The sequence below is a fragment of the Cavia porcellus genome, unplaced genomic scaffold, assembly GCF_034190915.1.
Source record: "Cavia porcellus strain 051 isolate PalLab524CR breed Dunkin Hartley unplaced genomic scaffold, mCavPor4.1 scaffold_7, whole genome shotgun sequence".
In the NCBI taxonomy this organism is placed as follows: domain Eukaryota; kingdom Metazoa; phylum Chordata; class Mammalia; order Rodentia; family Caviidae; genus Cavia; species Cavia porcellus.
Genome location: NW_026947490.1, coordinates 36730973 through 36752395, shown reverse-complemented (window position 1 = coordinate 36752395; position 21423 = coordinate 36730973). Strand labels below are relative to the sequence as shown.

Below are 21423 nucleotides of genomic sequence, written 5' to 3'. Positions count from 1 at the left end.
AGTTTGTAGAGGGCAACAATGGTTAACATACCAATTAGGTGAGATTCTTGCAATTCTTTACAGAGGAGAGTATTGCTCAACATATCAATTAGGTCACTTAAAATATCAGGGAAAAAGGATAAAAAAACACATTTAGTAAGCCACGTTGCAGGTTTGCTATAATACACATATAACGAAGCTATTTTCTTAGAGTACAACAAGATGAGGGCAGAATGGTTTCTATCAAAACAAATTTAGTTTGGGGAAGACAAGACAGGGACCTATGGTTAGCACAGCAGAAAAGCATTCTATTCAGACTGGCACAACAGCTGTTCAGACAGCTTTTGCTCTTTTTTTTTTTTTTTAAGTGTTGGAAAGAAGAAGCTGTGGGTTCAGACTCTCAGCCCCCACCTTGCATTTATTTCAAGAGACTGGCAAATGGAGGTACAATTACTAATTTGAAGCAAAATACTGTATTTTAATTAGACGATCCTACCAAGTACCGGTTCTGATCATGAGGGCTTTTACTGAACTATTAACCACCCCACCCCCTTCCCCACAGATGGTAAGAAAAAGAGACAGCGCCTTCCCTACCCAGGCTGCATGACCTGTGGCAGCCGGCGCAGGTGGGAACCAGGAAGCCCATCCACAGAGCCTGGACCCTCAGCCAGAACCCGGGGCCCCCTCCCCTGGCGTCAAGAATGGTGCCAGCTGGGCCAGGTGTGCCTGCCCTCCTAACACTTAGGAGGCTGAGGCAGGAGATCACTGTGAGTTTAAGGCCAGTCTTAACTACGTAGCGAAACCCTGTCTCAAAAAAAAAAAAAAAAAATCATGCCAGCAGGAGGGCCAGGACAGCTGCGCCTTCAGACCCACGTTCATCTCGTGGGAGGAGAGTAGGGCCTTGAGGGCTCAGCTCCGACCCCCTGCACCGCCCTGGCTCTGCCTGGGCTTGGGCGGCTCGCTGGACCCCTGCCAAGACCCAGTGCTTGGGCCTGGCTCCCGACGCGGGGATGGGGAGAAGCAAGCACGCAGCCGTCCAGCAGATGCACGTTTATTTAATAAAGGGGATGGGGAGTCGGTAAGCGGGCGGGAGATAAGCCCTGGGCGGAGATCCGCGCTCTCCAGCTGGCCAGGTCCTCAGGGCAGCCGCTAGAAGGCGCAGCAGGGGTCGGTCCTGAGGCGGAGAGAAGCGCATTGCGCCTTTGTTTACTCCCTCCTCGGACCCCCGCCTCTGCCTCCCAGTCCCCCCCCCGCCCCCCGTCCGCAGTTTGCGGCCTCCCACTCAGTCCACAGCAGCATCCTCTCCCCGGGACCCCAGCGGCGGCAGGGTTGGCTCCGCCCTCGCCCAGCAGGGGGTCGTCTCCAGCTCCCCCGCAGGACAGCAGGCTCTGTGCGGAACAGGATCGCATCCCGTGTGGTCCTGCATGTCAGACCTCCAACCCGAAGCAGGGCATTCTCCAGTCCGAGTGCACCGCCACACTGCCCAGCGTGCACCCTTCCTCACGGCTGGACAGTGCGCCCTGCAGACGCGAGCTCTGTGCTCCTCCAGCCTCCCCAGGCCGCAGCGGCCCATAGTGCATGCGTTGCGTTGGGCCAAACAGCCTAACCGAGCAGCCACAGCACAACCCTCTGGGGGCTTCGCTGGGAAGCTGCCAGCTCGGGACCAGAGAGTCGGACCCATGGAGGCCAACGGGAGAACGCAGGCTGGAGAGTGGGGTGCCTCCAGCACCACCACCCCCACCCCTGCCCCGCCCCGTTAGTGGCCTTCCTGTGCGCTAGGGGGGAACCTAAGGCCCCAGAGGCCTCTTCTAGGCAGGCGGAGAGCAGCACAACCTGTCCTGGGGGAAAGAAAGCCCTGCACTGTACGCATGATGGCAGAGAGAAGTGGGGGAGGCCAGCATAGTGGCTCATGCCTGTAATCCCAGCACTCGGGAGGCTGAGGCAGGAGGCTCGCTGCGAGTTTGAGACCAGCCTGGGCCACAAAGTTAGTTCAAGACCAGCCAGAACTGTATAGCAAGACTTTGTCTCAAAATACAAAAAAGAAGAAAAGGAAAAGGAAAAAGAAGAAAAATTTTAAAAAGTAAAAAAATTTCAGAAGGGTCCTCAGGCTTTGTTTTCTTTTAAAGACAAACCCGTTGGCACAGCTGGTGAGGTTCCCAGGGGATGTGCAGCCAGAGTGGCAACTGGAGCCACCTCGAAGGATTTCAAAGAGGCTGTCGGGCAGTGAGTTGGCCAGGTGGGAGAGGCCAGCTGTGGCCATCCAGGCAGGGGATGTGCCTGCTGGGGCTGGTCCAGGCTCCTGTGATCTCACAGAATGGACGCCCGGCCTCTCTGAGTCACTGGGACATCACTGTCCCACTGAGAACCTTTCAGCTGCTCCCAGGATCAAAGCCAGACGGCAAACTTGTTCTGTGGCTTCCAGGCCCTCCCCCTGCCCTGCCCTGCCCCAGCTCCTGTACCCCCGATGCCCCGCCTTCTGTCCAGCTGTTGGCGCCTCTGTCCACAGACCTCCGGCTCCATGTCACTCTCCTCACCCCATGACCCAGAGGGGCTCCCCTGCTCTTTGCCTCTGGAGCTTAAACAGCAGCTGCAGTCATTTGATTTCTGTCTTCCTTGAGCATCCTGTTCACCACTGAATCTAGGTTCCGTCAAAGAGCAGGGCAGTAAAAACCTACTGAGAGGCTTCCTCAGTAAGGTCAACCTAGCACTTCATATGACCCAGCAGCTGTACCCCTAGACATATCCCCAAAAGAGTTTAAAACAGGTTCAAACAGAATTGCACACACATGTTCATAAAAGCACTGGTCATGGTAGTTACAAAGTGGAGACGGCAGAATATTATTCAGCCATGAAAAGAGTGGTGCATAAAAACCACTGCACATAGATGAAATCTGAAAATATTATACTAAGTGAGTAAAACTTGACAAAAAGTCATATCCTGTATTGATTCAAAATGCCCAGTATAGGTAAGTCAACAGAGACAGAGAATAGATCAGTGGTTCCTAAGATCTTGCTAACTCAGTGTTGCCCAGGCTGGGCTCGTACCTGGGATCCTCCTGCATTGGCCTCCCAGGATGCTGGGGTTACAGGTGTGCACCACTGTGCCCAGCCAGGTAAACTGTTTATGTTCTGTGTATTCTCCATAATTTCTAAAATCTGCAGATACAGCTTAGGGCGTGGGCCTGGGCGTCCCCTCACCACCCCAGCCCTGCCCACCACCTTGCATCCTGGGCCCAGGGTGGGAGGAGCTACCTGACATCTGTGTCCGGGTTGCAGTAGTGGCAATAGCACTGGGGAAGAACAGAGAGAGTGGGTGAGCAGGTGAGCCAGCATCTCCCTGGGCTGCCCCACCCTCTGTCCCTGTCCCCACCCTGTCCCGAGGCCGCTGCTCCCTGCCAGCTCTCTGGGCCTGGCTGTGGCATGCAGGTCCCTGTGCAAAGGAGCCTCTCCCCCACCCCGCCTCCTCCCAGGCTTCTGGCATGGGCCATGAAGTGTCCCCTGGGGTCACAGCATTCCAGGTGACATCTGGGGCTCCATTTCCATGGACCACTCCCATCCCCGTCTGGCCCACAGCCCCTGCTGCACTAGGACCTCCTGGCCCTGCTCCACCTGTCCCCATTTGCAACCCAGAGTGAGCAGGAGCCAAGTCCTTGGATTCATGGGACAGAGGTCACCCCTGCTGACCTCTCCCCCCACCCCACCCATCCTCTGCACCCCCGGGGGCAGTGCACTCTCCTCACCCAGTCTCCCTTGTTGTAGGACACGAACAGGAAGGTGACCACCATGTAGGTGCACCTCAGCAGGCTCCAGCTGTTCCGCCTCTGGACTGGCCGCCCAGGTGTGGTGGCCAGGCCGAGCTTCTCTGGAGACAACGACAGACACGGCCTGGGCTGCCCATCCAGGACCCTGGCCCTGCCTGACACAACAGCCCCCGCCTCTGTGACCAGCCTGGGACATCGAGGTACACACCAGCTTCCCCATCTTCCAGCACCCTAAGAGTGACCCCGCTGTGCTGCCTCTCAGCAGTGCATGCTGTCCTCCCCCTGTAGGGTCTCCTGACCCTGCTCCTGCTCCTGCTCCTGCCCCTGACCACGGCAACAACTCACTTCCGATGTCACAGCGGAGGGGCTGCTTCTGCCCCCCAGTGTTCCCCCCCCATTTACAAATATTACAGTCAGGAAGACTCCGTTTGCACCTGCCTGCCTGCACAGATCCCCAGGTCAAAGCCATGGGACATCACCAGTGTAAAAGTAAATACTGAATGGTAAATTAGAAAAGGCAAAGACGTAACCCTCCCTCCTCAGAGTTCTGGGATCTTCCTCACCTCTTTTCCTGGAGCATTTGCTTCAGGGAACCCCCAGCTATGAGCCTCTCTTTCTGGAAGGTGTGCAAGCTTTTTTTTCCCCCACCACGTTTTGAGACAGGGTCTCTCTATGCAGTTCAGGCTGGCCTTGAGCTCACTCTGTAGCCCAGGCTTGTCTCAAACTCACAGTGATTCTCCTGCCTCAGCCTCCCAAGTGCTGGGGTTACAGCTGTGCACCACCACACCCAGCCTAAGCCTCCTTAAAGTATCCTGTGCTGACTGCTTATTGGAGAGCACACAGGCCATGCTATCATCATGATTCACATCCAGAGCACCCCAAAACCCACCGCTCAGGAGCAGGACTGACGGAGGCACAGGTTACAGTTGATACTAAACATGAGGTTAGGGGTGCTGGCCTGGGGGTGCCTCGGCCATGAGGTGAGGTACCTTCCTGGCCAGGCAAAGGCTGGGCTGTAAACCTCTCTCCCCCAAGGGAAGGGCGTCAGGGTCTCTGCCCCAGGGACAGGACGGCCGGGGGCGCCTCTGTTAGAGAGCCAGAGTTCCCTCTGCCCCTGCAGCCCCTGTTCTGTTCTACCTCCTTTTCTTGGAGAATTTAGGGGTGGGTTTTGTGCTGGGGATTGAGGTCAGGACCCGAGCCTCCTCAAGTCTGTGACCCTGTGGGAGGCCGGCAAAGCTCTAACAGAAAGTGGGCTCCCCCTGGTGCCATCAGTCTGGGGTTACATTTCCCGGTCCATCCTGTCCTAACCCCAGGCAGAGGCTCACTCTAGGTTTCTTTCTTCTCTTGGGCCCCTGGGGCCTAGGTGGGACCTGCCTGGTAGAACATGGGGTTCCATGAGGGAAACTCGTGGGGCAGCAGGAATGGGGTCCCATTCCGGCTCTTGCAGCAAAGAGCCCCCTACCAGCATGACCCTCCCTGTACGTTTCTGGTAACTGTTCTTCATGATGGTACAGGGTCCCCTTCTATTCCTGGTTTGCTAAGATTTTTTAAAAATCATGAACAGCTATCTTGTTTCAGCACATCCCTCTTCTGTGTCTACCGAGCATATCCTTTATGCTAATGAGAAGCGCGCGCACTGATCTGCATACATCCAATAATCTTCCCGTTGTTGGAATAAACTCAACTTGATGACGAGTTTTAACAATGTTTTGCCCCGGTGCTTTAGTTAATGTGAGCCTAGGATTTCATGTCTGTCTTTATGAGAACCATGGTCCTGACATTCTCTCTAGTCCTCTGTTTGTGAAACCATCCATCTAGGATATTTTGTCTTCCAAATGAGTTGGAAAATGCCTGGTTTCCATCTTCAGGGAGAGTCCGAGAGGCAGCCTGGCTCTGCCGGTTCGGTTACTGCGGTCCTGGGTCCTGGGTCCTGGGTCCCCATCTTTCTCTCAAGGAGGGAAGTGCGGGTTTTCAAATAGCCCTTTGTTCCTCAGCCATTTAGGGCAGCGTTGATCACAGCTTTTCTCTAGGTTTATTCCTCAAGCTTTTAATCCTCAGAAACTTAACCTCTGCCTCCTCCTCTCCTATTCTTCTGGAACCCGAGCCCCAGCTCACCAGGTCCCCTGGGTCTCTGTGTCTCTGTCTCCATCCTGACTTCCCTTATCCTGCTTCAGGCCTCCTGTCCTGTCCTGTCCTGTCCTGTCCTGTCCTGTCCTGTCATGTCCTGTCCTGTCCTGTCATGTCCTGTCCTGTCCTGTCCTCTCCTCTCCTCTCCTCTCCTCTCCTCTCCTCTCCTCCCACTCCACTTCTTCTGTTCTGTTGTTTTGCTCTGTTTTGAGACTGGGTCTTGCTGTGCAGTCCAGGCTTGCCTCAAACCCACACTGACCCTCCTGCTCAGCCTCCTGAGTCCTGGGGTTGCTGCACTTTCTTTTAACCCCTTTTCTGTTCTCCAGCACCCCTCATGCTGGGAAGCCCAGCAGCAGAAGCTGACTTTGGCTGCAAACCTTTAACTCTAGCCTTCCCATGTTCTGGGTGACTTTTCTAGACTCCCCTGCCACAGTCACACATCTCTCATGAACTAGTGGGAGCCCTGAGCTTGTCTTTCCAATACCAGATGGCACCTCAGGGGCCTGGAGACCTTGGCACCACAGTGTGTCACTCCCACCCAGCCCCGCGGGTCTTGTTGTGGGCATCCTCCTTGTGGGGAAGCCTGTTCCACAGAGGTGGCCACTGGCTTCTCAGTGCTTCCTCGGGAACCTCAGGTTACTCCACCTGGACGTGCATCCAGGTGGAGATGAGAAGTCTCACACACACACTGAAGGCTACAGATGTTTGCAGTCTGAAGCAGCTGATCCTCTTCCAGTGTGCTCAGTTCCAGTGCTGGTCATGGACCCAGTCCTTGCTGTGTGGCGGCCATCTGTGGCTGGAAAGCGATGTCCCACTCTCTGGAGAGTTGAGACGGAATCATGCCCCCGCTGGGAGAAAGGAGGTCCCACCCTGGCCCTTTCTAAGGCTCTGCTAGTGTCTGAACCATATCAAATATCCCTTCTGTGTAGAAGAGAGAGTGCGTGTGCACTGAGTCCGACTCACTGAGCCACACAGACAGCAGCTCAAGGGCATGGACCTCACACCCTGCAGGGGCTGTGGAGTCCGGGTAATGTTTTTGGCGATCGAAGGTTTATAGATGACACAGCAGACAGACCCACACTCAGAAGCAACCTGCTTGAGCCAAATAGTGAAACCAGAAAGCCCCCTGTCCTTCACGCACTGTAGGGAGCCGTGCAACAGCCCTATTGCTGCCTCCCTGCCTCACTCTCTCCTATGGGCACAATGCGTCTGCCTACATTAACCATAATCCTCTCCTGCTTACATCACATACCCGGACGTGACAATGACCCTGTTGTATTCATCCCCGTAGCCTCTTCCTGTCCCACCAGCCCGCCCTTGGCCTATAAAAGATGTAATCACTTCCAGAATAAACGGGACTTGATTGGACTCTCTCAACTTGCCTCAGTCTCTCTCTCTGTCTCCCCCATGTCTTTATTTAATCCCCACTCCCCCTCCAGGTACACTCCACGGATTGATCCGCAGGCCAGATCAAGTACGCACCAACACAAGAAGGTCACTGCGGTTCTCCTGACTCGTAGTCAATCACAGAATGCATCTGCAGCCCTGGCACACATGCCATGGAGTCTTTGAGCAGTTGATTTATTTGGGTCTCTGTGCAGCCAGACCTCTGTGCTTATGCTCACCTGTATTCACACCTGCTGCCCAGCGCTAGCATCACTGCCTCAGCTCTGCATCAGATCATCAGCATCAGAGTCTCCTACCCACCCACCGTGGGCACAGTTCACAGCAGAGTCTGCACTCCAAGTGGAATCTACTCCGCCCTGGCAGGAGCAGCAATCGGGTAGCAATGTGGGCATAGGTAGTGGCTGGGAACACAGAGGGAGCCTCTTCCCCACCCACTGCTCCCTTCCTGCAGTGTGGCTTGGTTCTTAGCACAGACACCCACAGGTGCTGGTCCCTGGCTCAGCTGCTTCCTGTCTGGATGCCACTCACACAACCCTGGAACTCAGGACTCACCCAGTCACTTCCAGGAGGAAGAAGAGGGCTCCCTGGGTAGCAGAAGTAAACAAAAACACTGTTTCCCCACCTCAAGGGTCTGGTTAGGCTTGAGCAGGACTCTGCACATGCACCTGCCCTTCCAGGTGCAGGAACAGTTCCTCTCTCAGGCTCTCAGCACAGCCCTGATGGCAGAGACACGGCATCCACACTCACCTTCACTGCAGTCGCTGGTTTCATCTAAGAAGAAAGAAGAAAGGAAAGAGGCAGAGGAGTGCAGAAAGGAGGGAGAGGAAGAAGAAAAGTCACCAGTGAATTATGAATTGGAAGGAGCCCAATGACAAGCATAGTTCCCAGGCCCCCTGCAACCTCCTCACTGCCCCAGGGCCTTTGTATGTGCCACCCTCGGTGGGTGTGTTTGGTTCTCACCACCTGCAGGTCTCTCTCAGGGGGTGCCTTTATTGTCTTTTTTTTTTTTGAGACAGAGTCTGTATGCTGTTCAGACTGGCCTTGAGCTCACTTTGTAGCCCAGGCTGGTCTCGAACTTGCAATGATCCTCCTGCCTCAGCCTCCTGAATGCTGGGATTACAGGAGTGAGCCATCACACCTGGATGGGGATGCCTTTCTTGATCACTCAATCCTGGTCGGCCTCTCTACACTGCACCTCTGTCTCCTTCACTCCACCAGCCCATTTATTTTTCATTTTGTGACAGGTTCTTGCTAGGTTGTCCATGCCGGGGTTGAATTTGCAATCCTCCACCTCAGCCTCCTGGAATGTAAGATTACAGACAGTGCCACTATGACCAGTGCCACCTAAACACTTTTCTTTCTTTCCTCCCTGGACACAGATTGTGTCTGTTTTATTCCCTTTTCTTCCCCAACTCCTAGCATAAGACAGCACAGTGATTAATATCTGCTGATGGGCAGAGAGGTGCTGGGTCTTTGGGCCAATTATGATGTCGGTAAAAAGCGGGAGGTCGGGTGGTGCCCACGGCCCACAGTGCAGCCAACAGGTAGTGCCGAGCTCTCGCAGGACTCACCGGTCAGCACCTGCAGGCTCAGCAAACCTGGGGAGAGTGACACAGAAACGGGATCACAAGGCAGCCGGATTACCAAGGCCACACTGCTGCCCCGCAGGGTGGCCCTGTGCCCGCCTACCCACCCAGGGACAGCCGCAGCTTTCTAGAGAGGCTGGAGCTGGGGCCCAGTGGGCCACCTGCAGTGGGCAGAGGCAGGGAAGGAGGCAGCTCACCCAGGATCTCTGCCGTCCGTGGTCATTCGTGGTCCATCGGGAGATAGCGGTCCAGGCAGCACCCAGGCCAGCAGGACAAAGGCACAGCATCAGCCGGGAGCGGGGCAGAGGCGGGGCCATGCAGGCTGGGGGATCCAGCACTGAGGACCCCTACAGGACGGGGCTGGCAGGAGGAACCCCATCCTCTCCTCCGTGGGGTCTTGGTGTCTGCTATTATAGTGTGGTGCAGGTGGCCTCTTACGAGCTCCCATTGAGGGGGACAAAGCCACTCCACCCAGAGTTCGTACAGCCCGGTTTGCTTGGAGACAGGGTCTCACCATGTAGCTCAGGCTGGCCTCAACCTCCTAGCGGTCCTCCTGCCTCAGCCTCCCCAGTGCTAGAATTACAGATTGCACCACGGTGGCGGGCTCAGAGCCTGTTCTTACAACAACTTGATTTACATATAATCCACAGGGCTCACAGGTCCTCCATGACCAGTATAGAAGTCTTGTTTTTTTCTATTTACAGCTACACAACCATCACTGCAGCTAACTAGGGAGCATCTTATCACCCTGAAGGAACCCCTACACCCATCAGCCATCACCCCCATATCCCACAGGCAGGCACTCCCACCCCAGCTCCGGCTGGACACCCCAGCTTCCTCCCTAGGCCTCCAGCTGCGGCAGCTGCCCCGCCCCATCCTGCCCTGGCCAGCAGACTGCCTTCTGGGTGTGGCCAGGCTGCTATCCCTTCACCCACGGTGGACTCTGGGCGGCTTTCTGTTGTCTGCTCACGCAGACCCAGTTTCCCTGGAGCTCAGCCTGTGCATCATGGCACAGGGTCCCCGCTGTGCGGTGTACATCCACCTGGCACTGGCACACAGCACCATGAAGTGGCACACAGCACAAGGCCCAGGCCGGCCCCTGCACAGCCACAGGGACAGAGGCCACAGCTTCGGGGACAGCAGGGGCGTCCTGCTTCCACACAGCTGTGCATGGGGCAGCGTCTGGATCCCAGGAGGCTGAGGAAGGTGTGTGGCGCCTGCCTACCCCCAGAGACTCCGGGACAGTGTGGTGAGATGGGTCAAGCCCATCTGATGGACAGATAGACAGACAGACAGACCTGGCCTCCATACACAGTCAGCCCTGCTCCACAGGGTCCCGGGTATAGACCAATGCCAAGGGCTGGGCTGCTTCCAGCGTATGATGGGTGTCAGTCTCTCCAACCCCCAGTGTCTGACCAGTGAGAGCCAGCAGCTGTGTACCCCCACCCCAGATGCAGGAGCCCCTGGCCGAGGTGAGATGTGGGGGCAGGGTGCGGGGTGCACTCACGCCTCAGGACTGTGGAGCCGGCAGTGGCAGCAGCAAGGAGAAGAGCCAGTGGCAGTGGAGATCAAGAGAGGAGGAGAAAAAAGGTGGGGACCCTGCCTCCTCCGCCCTCCACAGGGTCAGGGAGGCCCCCAGGGTGCAGGTAACCTAGGCCAGAAGGCCATGGGGCTTCGTTCTATTGTTCTTTCCAGTCCTGGATCCCAGGGCCGTGCTCACCCCTGAGCCACACCCCAGCTCCCACCCAGACCCCATTTCCCTTCAGGGCTGTGCTCCAGTGCCTAGGAAGCTGGCAGGGAGCACCCTTGCCGTGGGCACGTGACAGGGTCCTGTCAGCCCAGCCCTGGAGAGGCCGAGGCAGGAGGAAGCCTGAGCCACACACTGAGACCCTGTCTCAGAAAACCCTAAATAAACAAAAGAACACGCCCTTGGTCACCTGGGCTCTTCCTCAGCAAGATGCCCCGCCCCCTGCTGCCCATGGCCCTCTGGGAAGCTCAGCTGGGTTTTTGCTGGACAGTGGACAGGAGTTCTAGGTTTGCATCACCCCAGGGCTCCCCAGCTTTCTGAGCCTCCTCCATGGCAGGACCACTGTGTACCCTGCCCCGCTCGCTGACCAGGCCCGAGTCCCCTCTCAGCGATCTCCAGGCTCCTGCCCCATGTCTGCCCAGTCCCCACACACCCAACTCCCCAAGACGGGAGGGGACAGACTCACTTTTCACTGATCAGCGGCCACCAGCCAGAGGGGTGGACATGAAACAGAGCAAGTGAGAGCACAGGGTCAGCATCTCTCCACGCCCAGCGCCTGCAGCTCCCCAGCCCCCTGCTTGGCCTTCAAATTGCTGTGCCCACCCATGGACCCCTACAGGTCAGTGTCACCACTGGGAACCTGGCCCGCTGTGCCTGCACTGGGCTCCTCAGCACCGAGGGGACACAGCTTGGGATTCTGCAGCAGCTTGGGTTTCAGGGTTGGGAGTTGGAGAGGCTGAACTTGTAAAACCCAAGCAAACATTCCTAAATCCAACAAGAAGCCTCAAAGCTGAGCTGTGTCTGCTGAGGTGTCACCAGGCACCTCAGAGGAGGACATGCAGGCTGCTGGGGACTCACGGCAGAGCTGGGACGGAGCCCAGGCGAACCCCCAAACACACAGAGCAGAACGGAGCACATCCACAGGGGGCGGAGGTGCTAGGGGGGCTGAAAAAGCCCCTCAGCCCTCTCTTGTTTCCTAGCTGGGACCCCCAAGCCACTTCCGACCGCAGTTGCTGAACCCAGGAGGTGTTCGCCCAAGTAAACTCTGAGATGCAATCACAGCTCAGTCGGAAAACAGTGGAAAGGGACGGAGAGGTGTCCTGGGCCCCAACGCCCCTCCTTCTCACAGGTCCCAAGGGGAAGTGGACCCAAGACCAAGGACGGGCGGGCAGGACAGGCACAAGAACCACTGCCTCCTCTGCCTGCTGCACCCTGACCTATGGTCACTCGGGTGTCTGACTGCTGAGCTGAGTTCGGGGCCCCCAGAGGGGAGTCCAGGAACCAGGACTTGGGAAGGGAGCCCAGGGCTGCACCCCAGCGCTGGTGTCCTCCTCCCTAGGGTTGAGCCAGGCGCCCTGGGCCAGGCATCCGATGCACCCAGGATACTGCCAACTAAGGGCACAGAATGCAAGGCCCAGCCTAGTGCACCAGGAGGTCGGGAAACCTGCCTTCCAGAAGTTTCCAGCCCGGAGCAGAAAGCTTTCGGCACTGGCAGCCAGGGCATGGCCCAGTGGCTCACAGAGCCACTAAGGTTTCAACAATAGAACCCAGGCGGCCTCTGCCATCCACGGCCCACTGCAGTCATGGAGCTCGTGTCTGTGGGTGCCTCACTGGGCCCTTGGCCTCTGAGACAGCGCAGAGTCCCCATCCCCGCTGGAGCCTGCACCCCTGGCCAGGGTCCCCTGGAAGCCAGTGCCAATGTGACTCCTCCGCCCTCCCGGGGCCACCTGTGCCCCACAGAGGGACCTGAGACCCCCACCCCGGGTCCTGCTGCAGCTTCTAGAGTTGATGGCATTTTGGGGTGGCCACAGACAGCGGCAGCTGGCGCTTGCCAGGGCCAGACCCACGGGAAGCAGCTGTAACCCAGCCCAGGACTCCCCTCCCCATGGCCCCCTGGGGCCCGGAGCTGGGAGCAGACTTACTTTCCTTTTCTGTCCTCTCTGGAAGTTGAGTGCAGGCAGCCAGGTCCCGGGGGGGGGGCAGAGTAGAGAGAGAAATAGCGTGAGACTGAGGACCGAGTGCCCAGGGCGTTCCTGCCCCATGGGAGGACCAGGGGACAACCCATGGTCTGCACCAGGCGACCGCTGGGCTGCGAAGCTCTAGGACACCTGAGTGACTGGCCTGTGGTACCACGGGAGAGGGCAGCGCCTATGGCACAGTGCCCAGCTCAAGCGGGAGGTGTCTGGACCAGAGGGCAGCCGCTGACCTTGCAGCCTGGGGATGGAGAGGACACAGTGGAGGAGGCATCACTGAGACTGGGCCCTGCAAGAGGAGCGGCGTTAGCGGGGTGAGGGCTCCAAGGGACAGAGCGGGGGGTCAGAGGGCAGCAGCGGGCATCCTGGTCAAGGGACCCCGGGGCCTTGGGAGGATGGGAGAGACTTGAGGCGACCATGGCTCCCCCACAGCTGGGCAGCACCAAGGACAGAGGCGCCGGGCAGGGATCGAGGTCACCTCCATCTCAGCGGGGCGTCCTACTACAGTGGGGTGCTGTTGAGGTAGGAAGGAAGCCAGGGGTGAGTGCCCAAACCCTGAGTCCTGGGTGAAGAGGCCGGCTGGTTGAGTGCGACTTTGCTGCTGCTTTTCTCTGATGTCTCCCTGTTTAAAAACCTTTTATTTCGAGACGGGTCTCACTGAGTCACTGGGTGGCCATCCTCCTGCCTCAGCCTCCCAGAGGGCTGGGATCACGGGTGTGTTATGACTGAGAAACACTTTGTTTTCTCATCAGATTTAGGTTTGTAGATCTCTTTGCATTCCACCTACTCATAGGACCAAGAGATACAAAGTCTCCTTCTAAAGTTTATTTAAGAGAACTGAGCCCAGACCAGAAGCCCTGCGGTTGATGGACTGGAGAGCCCTGCAGGGCGTCTCCCTGCTGCAGCACACAGGGCAGGCTCCAGCTGCTGCTTTACCCCAAATGTAAGCGCTAATGACGACCCGGTGAAGGGACAGTAAGGATTCTCTGGTCTCTGTAGGGCGAAATCCGCTCAGCTACCGACCAGATTTAGGACGTAGCTCTCCTGGGGCTGAGCACCTTTCTTTTGGGAATTTGACACGAACATTTTTTTTATCTTTTTCGTTTTTATCAGTACCAGGGATCAAACTCACGACTGCCTGCTTGCAGTCGCTTATGGCGACTTATGCCACTGAGCTAAATCCCCAGCCCCACGAACATTTTTTTTGCAAAAGTGAGAAGAGCTGTGATCACACAGGGACCTCTCTCCCTTCCTCCCTTCATTCCTTCCTTCCTGTCAGTACTGCAGGTGGAACCCGGGGCTTTTACGCTGAGCTACACCTCCAGCCCTTTTTCACTGTGAGACAGGAGCCACTAGTTGCTAAATGACCCACGCTGGACTGATTTGCAACCTGTGGCCTGGACCTCTTTGGGGCCCAGAGCGCTGGGATTACAGGTGTCTATTGCTGCACCTGGCAGATTCTGACCTTTACCCTGTGTTCCCTCCACGTCTTCCTTTGTGCATATACTATTTTTAAAACCTAAGCAACCCGCAGAGTAACGGTTGTCAGCCAAAACTCCAGGGGGCTGTCAGGCAGTCATGGGGGTGGAGGGGCAGCCACGGCATCAGACTCAGGTGAACTCAGCATCTACCTGGGCGACAGACACCAGGAAAGAAAGGCCAGGACCCAAGTGCAAGCCCCACACTCACCATCCGGGGAGAGTCTGCTCATCATCCCTGAGGAAGAAGACACAGGTGACGGTGCCTCCTCCTCCCCCAGAAAGCACACATTTATCAGAGTAGTGCTGGGTGGTGTGTAAACTCTAACCCTACACCCATCTCCTGATGGACACAAGGGCAGGCTGCTCCCCGGACTCGGCTGTTCTGAACCCTGCAGCTGTGCACACAGGTGTGCTTGGGCTGCCCTAACTGATGTCCTAACTCTCACATGGGAACGGCTGTGGCCAAGGAGGCAGGGTCTGGTTTTAGTCCTGGGAGGATGCTGCACACCGACCTCCACGAGGTTGCGCTAGTGCACACCCAGCCGCAGTGGAAGGCACCTCCTTGCCTTCAGCTTCTGCTGCTACTTTGCTCTCTCACACTCTGTTTTTGGTGTTTGTGGTTTTCTGGTGTTTTTTCTTGGTGGTAGTGGTGGGTTTTTTTGTCTCTTTGAGACAGGGTCTTGCTATACAGTTCATCCTGGCCTTGAGCTCACTTTGTAGCCTAGGCTGGTCTCGAACTCACAACGATCCTCCTGCCTCGGCCTCTCAAGTGCTGGGATTACCCAGTTACTACCAGACCTCTTGATGATGGACGTTCTTTCTGGAGTGGGGTGGGTTCCCCGTGCTGCTGTCATTTTATGCAGTCTGTCCCTGACCACAGGTCATTATGTGGATTGACCGGTCTGTCCCCGAGTTTCTCAAGAGGACCCTCCTGTTTCCGAGGCTGAGGCCAGAAACATGCTCAGTGCTCAGCGCCCCTCGCTCAGTGTCCCCGGAGCCCCACCAGGCCCAGGGTGTGAGGGCAGCACTTACCCAGGATCTCTGGTGCAGCCCATCAGGGACAGTGGCCCCGCGCAGTGGCCAAGGTGGCAGGTGTATAGCGTGGGATCGGAGAGGTCACGAGATGAAGCCATAGCAGAAAACCAAAGCACAAAGTCAGATGCAGGGGCTGATGGCAGCCTGGGAAGCAGATGCTGACCACCTGGGAAAGAGGCCATGCCCTGCCTGCAGCGTCCCCGTCCCGCACATGGGTCGAGCCATGCACCCCAGAGGGATGGAGAGGTCACACAGGCAGGAGGAACAGAGCATCCTCTGGGAGCTCCTCACCCCACCCTCCAGACTAGGACAGGAGCCTCTACAGGGGCCTGAGCCTCCCGGGCCTGAGGGCAGGGGTCCCTGCTCTGTGCCATCCGCCTACTTTGCAAAGGTCCCAGTGGGGCCTGGCCTGGACCGAGGCTTCCTACAGGACAGTGGACACCATCCCCTGGTCACCGAGAGCCACCTGGTGGCCGACAGCCGCAGGCCCATGGTTGGTGGGAAACCAAAGCCAACGCAGACTGGCCAGCCCTGGGGTGCTGGATCCCCCGTGTCGTGTCTGACTCCCAGGGGCAGGGTTGACTCCAGGCGCTTTGGGAAGCCGGAGCACACAGCCATGAGGCACACCACCTGCGTGGAGCTGTGGTGATGACAGCCAGGAGCCGGGGGCTGGAGCCTGGCTCCCACGGTGACAGCATCACTGCGGTGCTGACAGCTCTGTTCCATAGCCATGGCATGGGGACCTGGGGCTCCTTGATGCACAGCTGTGGGCATGGGGGCCTGGGCTCCTTGCTGCACATGTGCAATGGCACCGGGCTCAGGGAGCAGGGCAGAGAGGGGACACATCCTCCACCGCTGTCCAGATGGAAGCAGAACCAGGGTCCATGAACAGGCTGCCGGGCGCCCCGCCTGGTGCCTTTTCTGATCTGCGGGCTTCCTGGCTTGGCCACCCACTCTCACAAACGCATCCCTGGGGCCACAGTCACTGCCCCAGGCTCCTCCTGGGTCCTCATGAAGTAGTAACTTTCTCTACCTGACCTCAGAAAGCAGATGGGGCTCGGGGCTGAAGAAGCCCCAGGCCCCTGCTCAGGGCGCCCTCTCTGCCTGGCCCCAAGCTCGGTTTGCTAAAAGTGTGAGATTTCAGGGTGGGGTGGGGTGGGGTGGGGCATCGTCAGCATCTTCAGTCCCCAACAGAAGCCCCCCGGGTCGAGCCGGAGATGGGGTGGGGGACCCTCACCTTTCAGCACTGTGCAGCAGGAGGGCGCCGGCAGAGTCCGGTTTCCCATGGAGGTTGGGAGGGAATGGGGAGAGCATTAAATCCCCTTCCCACCTTGCCACACCCTGACCCTGAGCCCAGGCATGGGGGAGCCGGAAGGTGCACTGTGCCCTGCTAATGTGCTCCCTGGAAGGGCTGCGCCTCTCAAGTCAGGACCTACAGGGCACCTGCCACTCAGGGTAGACACCCCTCCCTGTCCCCCAGCCCTTGGGACACACAGGAGGATTTGGCCAGCCGTGGTCATCACAGCTCATGGGAGACTGAGGTGCTCCTTCTCAAGCAGGGGGTGGCCTGGCGCCCCTGCACCCCCGCTCTGATCTGGAACCCACAGGCAGCTGTGGCGGAGGCGGAGGCAGAAGCCCTGAGCTGGGGACCGGGTCACAGGTGCACACCCCGCCTGGACAGCTGCAGAGCCGGTGCCAGCTGGGATCCCGACCTCACCCAGGGTCACATCTGCTGTCTCCCCCCGCCCACCCTGCTGTCTAGGTCAAGAGCAGGGACTCACAGTGGACTGGTCAAGAGACGTCGCCAGAGCCGGCAGGCAGCGCGGGATACAAGGGAAGAAGACAGCGGTCAGTGTCGCCGACCACCCCGGCTCAGTGGTGGCCCAGCACCTCCCTCCCTCCACCCGCAGGGTGCAAGACAGGACTCCGGGGTTGTCGGGGACCAGGGGCTGTGCCCCAGCGCCAGTGCCCATACTGACAGAGGCAGCGGGTCTGCAGATAGCGCAGGGTGACAGAAGCCATGGACAGGCCCAGAGCCCAGAGCCAGGTGTGAGAGGCGCCCATTGCCCTCCAGGCCCCCGGAATCCATCTGCTCCTCCCAGCCCCACAGTGCTGCTGGCACCGGGCTCCCCGACTGTAGGCCCCACGCCCCCTCTGCATGGCGTCCCCTGCCCCAGCTGCTCTTCCTTGGAGCACCGATGGCTCCCAGGAGCCACACGGGACCCAGGGACCCTTGATGCAACACAGGGGGCAGGGTGGGCCATGTGCAGACAGCACCCTGGTTCCCATAGGGACCCCAACCTCAGTACCACAGAGGGTGCTGGATATGACCCACAGACAGAACAGCTGATCCGGGCGGGAGAGCCGGGACTCAGGTCCAGGGAGACACAGAGCCTTAAAAGCAGGCTCTTAGAGAGCCGGGGTTCAGCTCAGCAGCACAAGCACTGCCTGGTAAGCACAAGGTCCTGTGTTCGATTCCCAGTGCAAAGAAGAAAGCAAACTCTATCTGCATAAGCTACCTCTGGGAGGAGAGGACCCGGCCCTTTGGAAAGGATAAGGGGTGAATCAGTGGAGACTAAAAAGTTGTCCAGCATAGCCTTGGGAACATCTGAATTCTGAATTCTGGAAATCTTCTATTAAATGGAAGTAAAATATTTTATATTAAATAACAGATCCTAAAGTAAGTAATGACTAATTCAATTTTTTTTTCTTTTGGAGACAGGGTCTCACTATGCCCTTCAGGCTGGCCTTAGGGTCACTTTGTGACCCAGGCTGGTGTTGACCTCACAACAATCCTCCTGCCTCAGCCTCCCGAGTGCTGGAATTACAGGTGTGAGCCACCACACTTGGTATCGATTGAAATGTTATTGAATGTTGGTGTGATATCTTAAATTGTTAATTTGAATATTAACAAAAGAGTAGCAACATAAATGCCAGGTTTACAGGGGTGGGTCCCCAGTCTCATCTGTCAAGAGAGATTTGCAATGGGAGAAATGCCTCTTTCCTCACCAAACTGTTTTTGAATGGAGAAAAATAATCATTTTATGAAAATGGCTTATTTATGTTACTGTGTTCTGTGATTACTATCCTTATTTTTAAACAAAGCAACACATATTTTAGCAATATGCTTCCTGAGATATAATCTGTTTGGTTTTTTTTTTGTAGCAGGACTCGAACTCAGGACCTTGCCGTTGCTAGGCAGGCGCAGTGCCTCTGAGCTCTCTCCCCTGGCCCTGAGATATAATCTGTATGTCATGCAAGTCACCCGTCTGGGTGGCTTTCATGCAAACCCTATCCCCTTTGGCTCCGCTCTTCAATTCCTGGCTCCCAGCCCTGGTCTCCACGAAGCCCCACTGGGTTTCAGTGGAGCCTGGGTGCCAGGATTAGAGGACACACGGTCCCTAGACAGGTGCCCCTCCCAGGCTGAGGCTCCCGGGCCTACACAGCCAGCCACACAGGCCGGCTTCCTCTCCACCGCTGAGTAGCGTCCCTCGGGGGCACTGGCCTGGCTCTTGGGGCTCTAGGTACGTGTGTGTGTGACTTCTGTGTGGACTCGGTTTCCCTTTCTCTCATGCCTGTGCCAGGGGTGGGCTCTCTGGGAGCCTGGACATCAGCCTCCCCAGGAAGGGTGGACTGACCAACTCCTGAAGTGGCTGCGCCCTGAGACACCACCCGCAGGACAAGAGCCCCGAACCCTCGCACACTTGCTGTCCTGGCCCTGCTTCAGCAGTCCTGACCTGCGCTGTCCTGGCCGCTGGGCCATTTGCATGTGTAGCTATTGTTAGGTAAAGATGCTCGGTTTACAGGAAGCATTATGTGGACTGTCCACTCTGGCAGGACAGCTCTTCGGGCCCTTTGGCCACCCTTCCCTGTAAGCTCTCTGAGTGCTCAGTGTGCATACAGCGTTGCCTGCTGGCCTGGCTGCCCTGATGCCCAGGGGCCACTCTGCCTGCAGCAGCAGGAGGAGCGGGGTTCTCGGGAGGCAGGTGGCAGCTGCCACCATCACCAGTCATCCTCTGACCACAGGACAGGGCACCACCCACCCAGGACTCCCATGGGTGTCTCGGGGTGCCAGCTCGGGCAGCCACGGGTCTTACTTTTTTCTTCAACTGCACCTGGAGGTGAAAGCGGCCATCATTCGGATCCCAACAGGCTCAGGGAGCGAGGAGAGAGTCAAGAATCAGACTCAGCACCAGCACGGACCGGGAGAGCCAGACCCCGAAGTCCCGCTAACCCGCCCACATCTAGGCCCTGCCAGCCACCCACCCACCTGCCCATCCTCCACCACCACCCGGTACCCTCCTCCCGCATCACGCAGCCACCCACCTCCCCTCTGTCCACCCTCTGGGCACTGCCTGTGATCAGTGCTGGATGCAGGGCCCAGGTGAGTCCTGCTGTGCAGGCTCCTGGAACCTGTGATGGGGGCATCACAGCCGCCCACAGTTAGGTCAGAGCTTGTCTAGAAGAGTCTGTGGCCCTCAGCCTCCCACCCAGCAAGGACTAACTAACTGAGACCAAGCACTGTGGTGCCCCAGATGCACAACCGCGACTGAGGGCCAGGGAGCCTCCGAGCAGCCCAGTTGCAGGAAGAACATGGAAAGTGGGAACAAAGTCCCCTGGCTGTGACAACCAGCGTGTGCCCCTTGAACATCCTCACCCCCAAGTTGGCCTCCACCTCAAGGACCCAGTGTCTCTCTCAGGAGCAAGGCTGACGGGGCACGACCCCACACACATGTGCACACAGACTCATACCCAGGCGCAGACGCGTGCACAAACACAAAACTCCCCAACTGAAACCCCTTTAGCTGCTTCCTTTCACCCTCAGGTAACATTCAGAATCCCCTACCCAGCTTCCAAGACCCTGTGAATCCTGGTCCCTGCCTTCTCCCACTCTTCCTTGTACGTGTCCCCACCTACCATGTGCCTCCCCCCTCCTCCATCTTTTGCCACTACAGCTGCTCTTGGTGCCTTGAAGGCTCTCGGGGACTTCTGCCCCAGGGCCTTGGCACATGTGGTTTTGTCTCCCTGGAAGAGTCCCCCCTAACTTTGTAGCTCCTGCTCCTCGCTGCACCGTGTGTCAGATGTCACTGTTCAAGGGACTTTCTCTGAGTCCCTGGACTAGACTATGCTTGTTCGCTTAGCATGAGAATCTCCTGAAGACAGAACCATGTCTGTCTTTTTCCCTGCTGCCTTTCCATGGAGCGGAGGGAACCAATCAGGAACTCGAGTGAGAAAACGGGGGCTCGAGACTCCTCCCGGGCATTCTCTGGGGTCCCAAGGAGCCTCTGACCATCGTTCTCTTGGCCTCAGCAACACACAAGCGTCACCCCATCGAAGATGACAAATGTCAGCCCTCAGAATGAGGGCTTCCCGACCCCAGAGGAGGATGGCCAGGCCCAGTGAGGCTCCGGAGTGGCAGAAGGCCTGGGAAGCGCTGGGCTGCAAGTCTTGGGGTGCATCCTCAGGGCAGGGCTGCCACCCAGACCTCCCCACCCTGCCCGGGAGAAGGAGGAAGTCACCGGGCGTCCAGAGCAGTGTTACCTTCCCGAGGGACACAGGCTTCCACCCGGCCCAGGAGGACCAGGGTCACCAGTGCCAGTTTTGCAAGCAGCTCCAGCCTGCACATGGCTGCAACCTCGGCTGGAACCCACAGGACACTGGGCCCCATGGGCCAGGCTCTAAAGCAAAAGGGCTGCCCACGCCTGCCCTCAGGCAAGCCAGGTGCCACTCCACCAGCCGTGACGGAGGAGCGGCTTCTCCCGGGGGCGACTCCTACACTGCGGACAGTCGCACACCACACCCCATGGTCGCTGACCCATGACACCCAGGCCAAGGCTGTCCACCGGCAAGGACCCGTAAGGGGGTGGGGGAAGGACAGATGGAGGCTCTCGTGACACATGCAGCCGCCCGGGGCGTGGGAGGGGGAGCTGGGTCGCTGTGATGAGGACACCTGACCCACAGAGCACGCAGTGCTGCCGCTGGCCCTTTGCGAAGGAAGCTTGTGGGACCTCAGCCCAAGCAAAGGGGAAAGCAGAGACAGGACGGAGAAAGCCCAAGCCACAGCATGGGGTGGGGAGTCACCTCTTCACCTCCTTTATACACAGTAAACATGCGCCACATGAGCACATGACACATGTGCCCGGGCTGCCACCTGTACCCATGTCCATACACACATGGGCCCGCACGCGCTCCCTTGAGAGGGCTTAAACTGCTGCTGCAGTTATGCACACACTCGGAATCCCAGCATCCAGGAGGCTGAGGCAGGAGGATCGCTGCAGATCAGCGGAGTTACGCCTAGCCGGAATTACATCTAACTGGCTTTAGCTA

At 57.7% G+C, this 21423-nt stretch overlaps 1 protein-coding gene across 1 annotated transcript; it reads right to left on the bottom strand.

Annotated features, from left to right (window-relative positions):
• Positions 1–3227: 3227 nt before the first annotated feature.
• Positions 3228–20722, bottom strand: Eddm13 (epididymal protein 13). The gene is made up of 6 exons (XM_023566125.1): positions 20638–20722; positions 8968–9021; positions 8846–8872; positions 8022–8045; positions 3720–3841; positions 3228–3269 (listed from the first exon to the last, which is right to left on the bottom strand). The coding sequence occupies exons 1-6, from the start codon at positions 20720–20722 to the stop codon at positions 3228–3230; spliced, it is 354 nt and encodes a 117-aa protein (XP_023421893.1).
• Between the last annotated feature and the right edge of the window lie 701 nt (positions 20723–21423).

Coding starts and splice junctions, on each gene's coding strand:
- Eddm13 (XM_023566125.1), bottom strand. CDS start 20,722: ATGTGCAGGCTGGAGCTGCTTGCAAAACTGGCACTGGTGACCCTGGTC. Junction 9,022..20,637: donor AGCCTGTGTCCCTCGGGAAG/GTAACACTGCTC, acceptor TGCCCACTGCAG/GTGGCCCACTGGGCCCCAGC. Junction 3,270..3,719: donor CCTACAACAAGGGAGACTGG/GTGAGGAGAGTG, acceptor GTTCTTCCCCAG/TGCTATTGCCACTACTGCAA.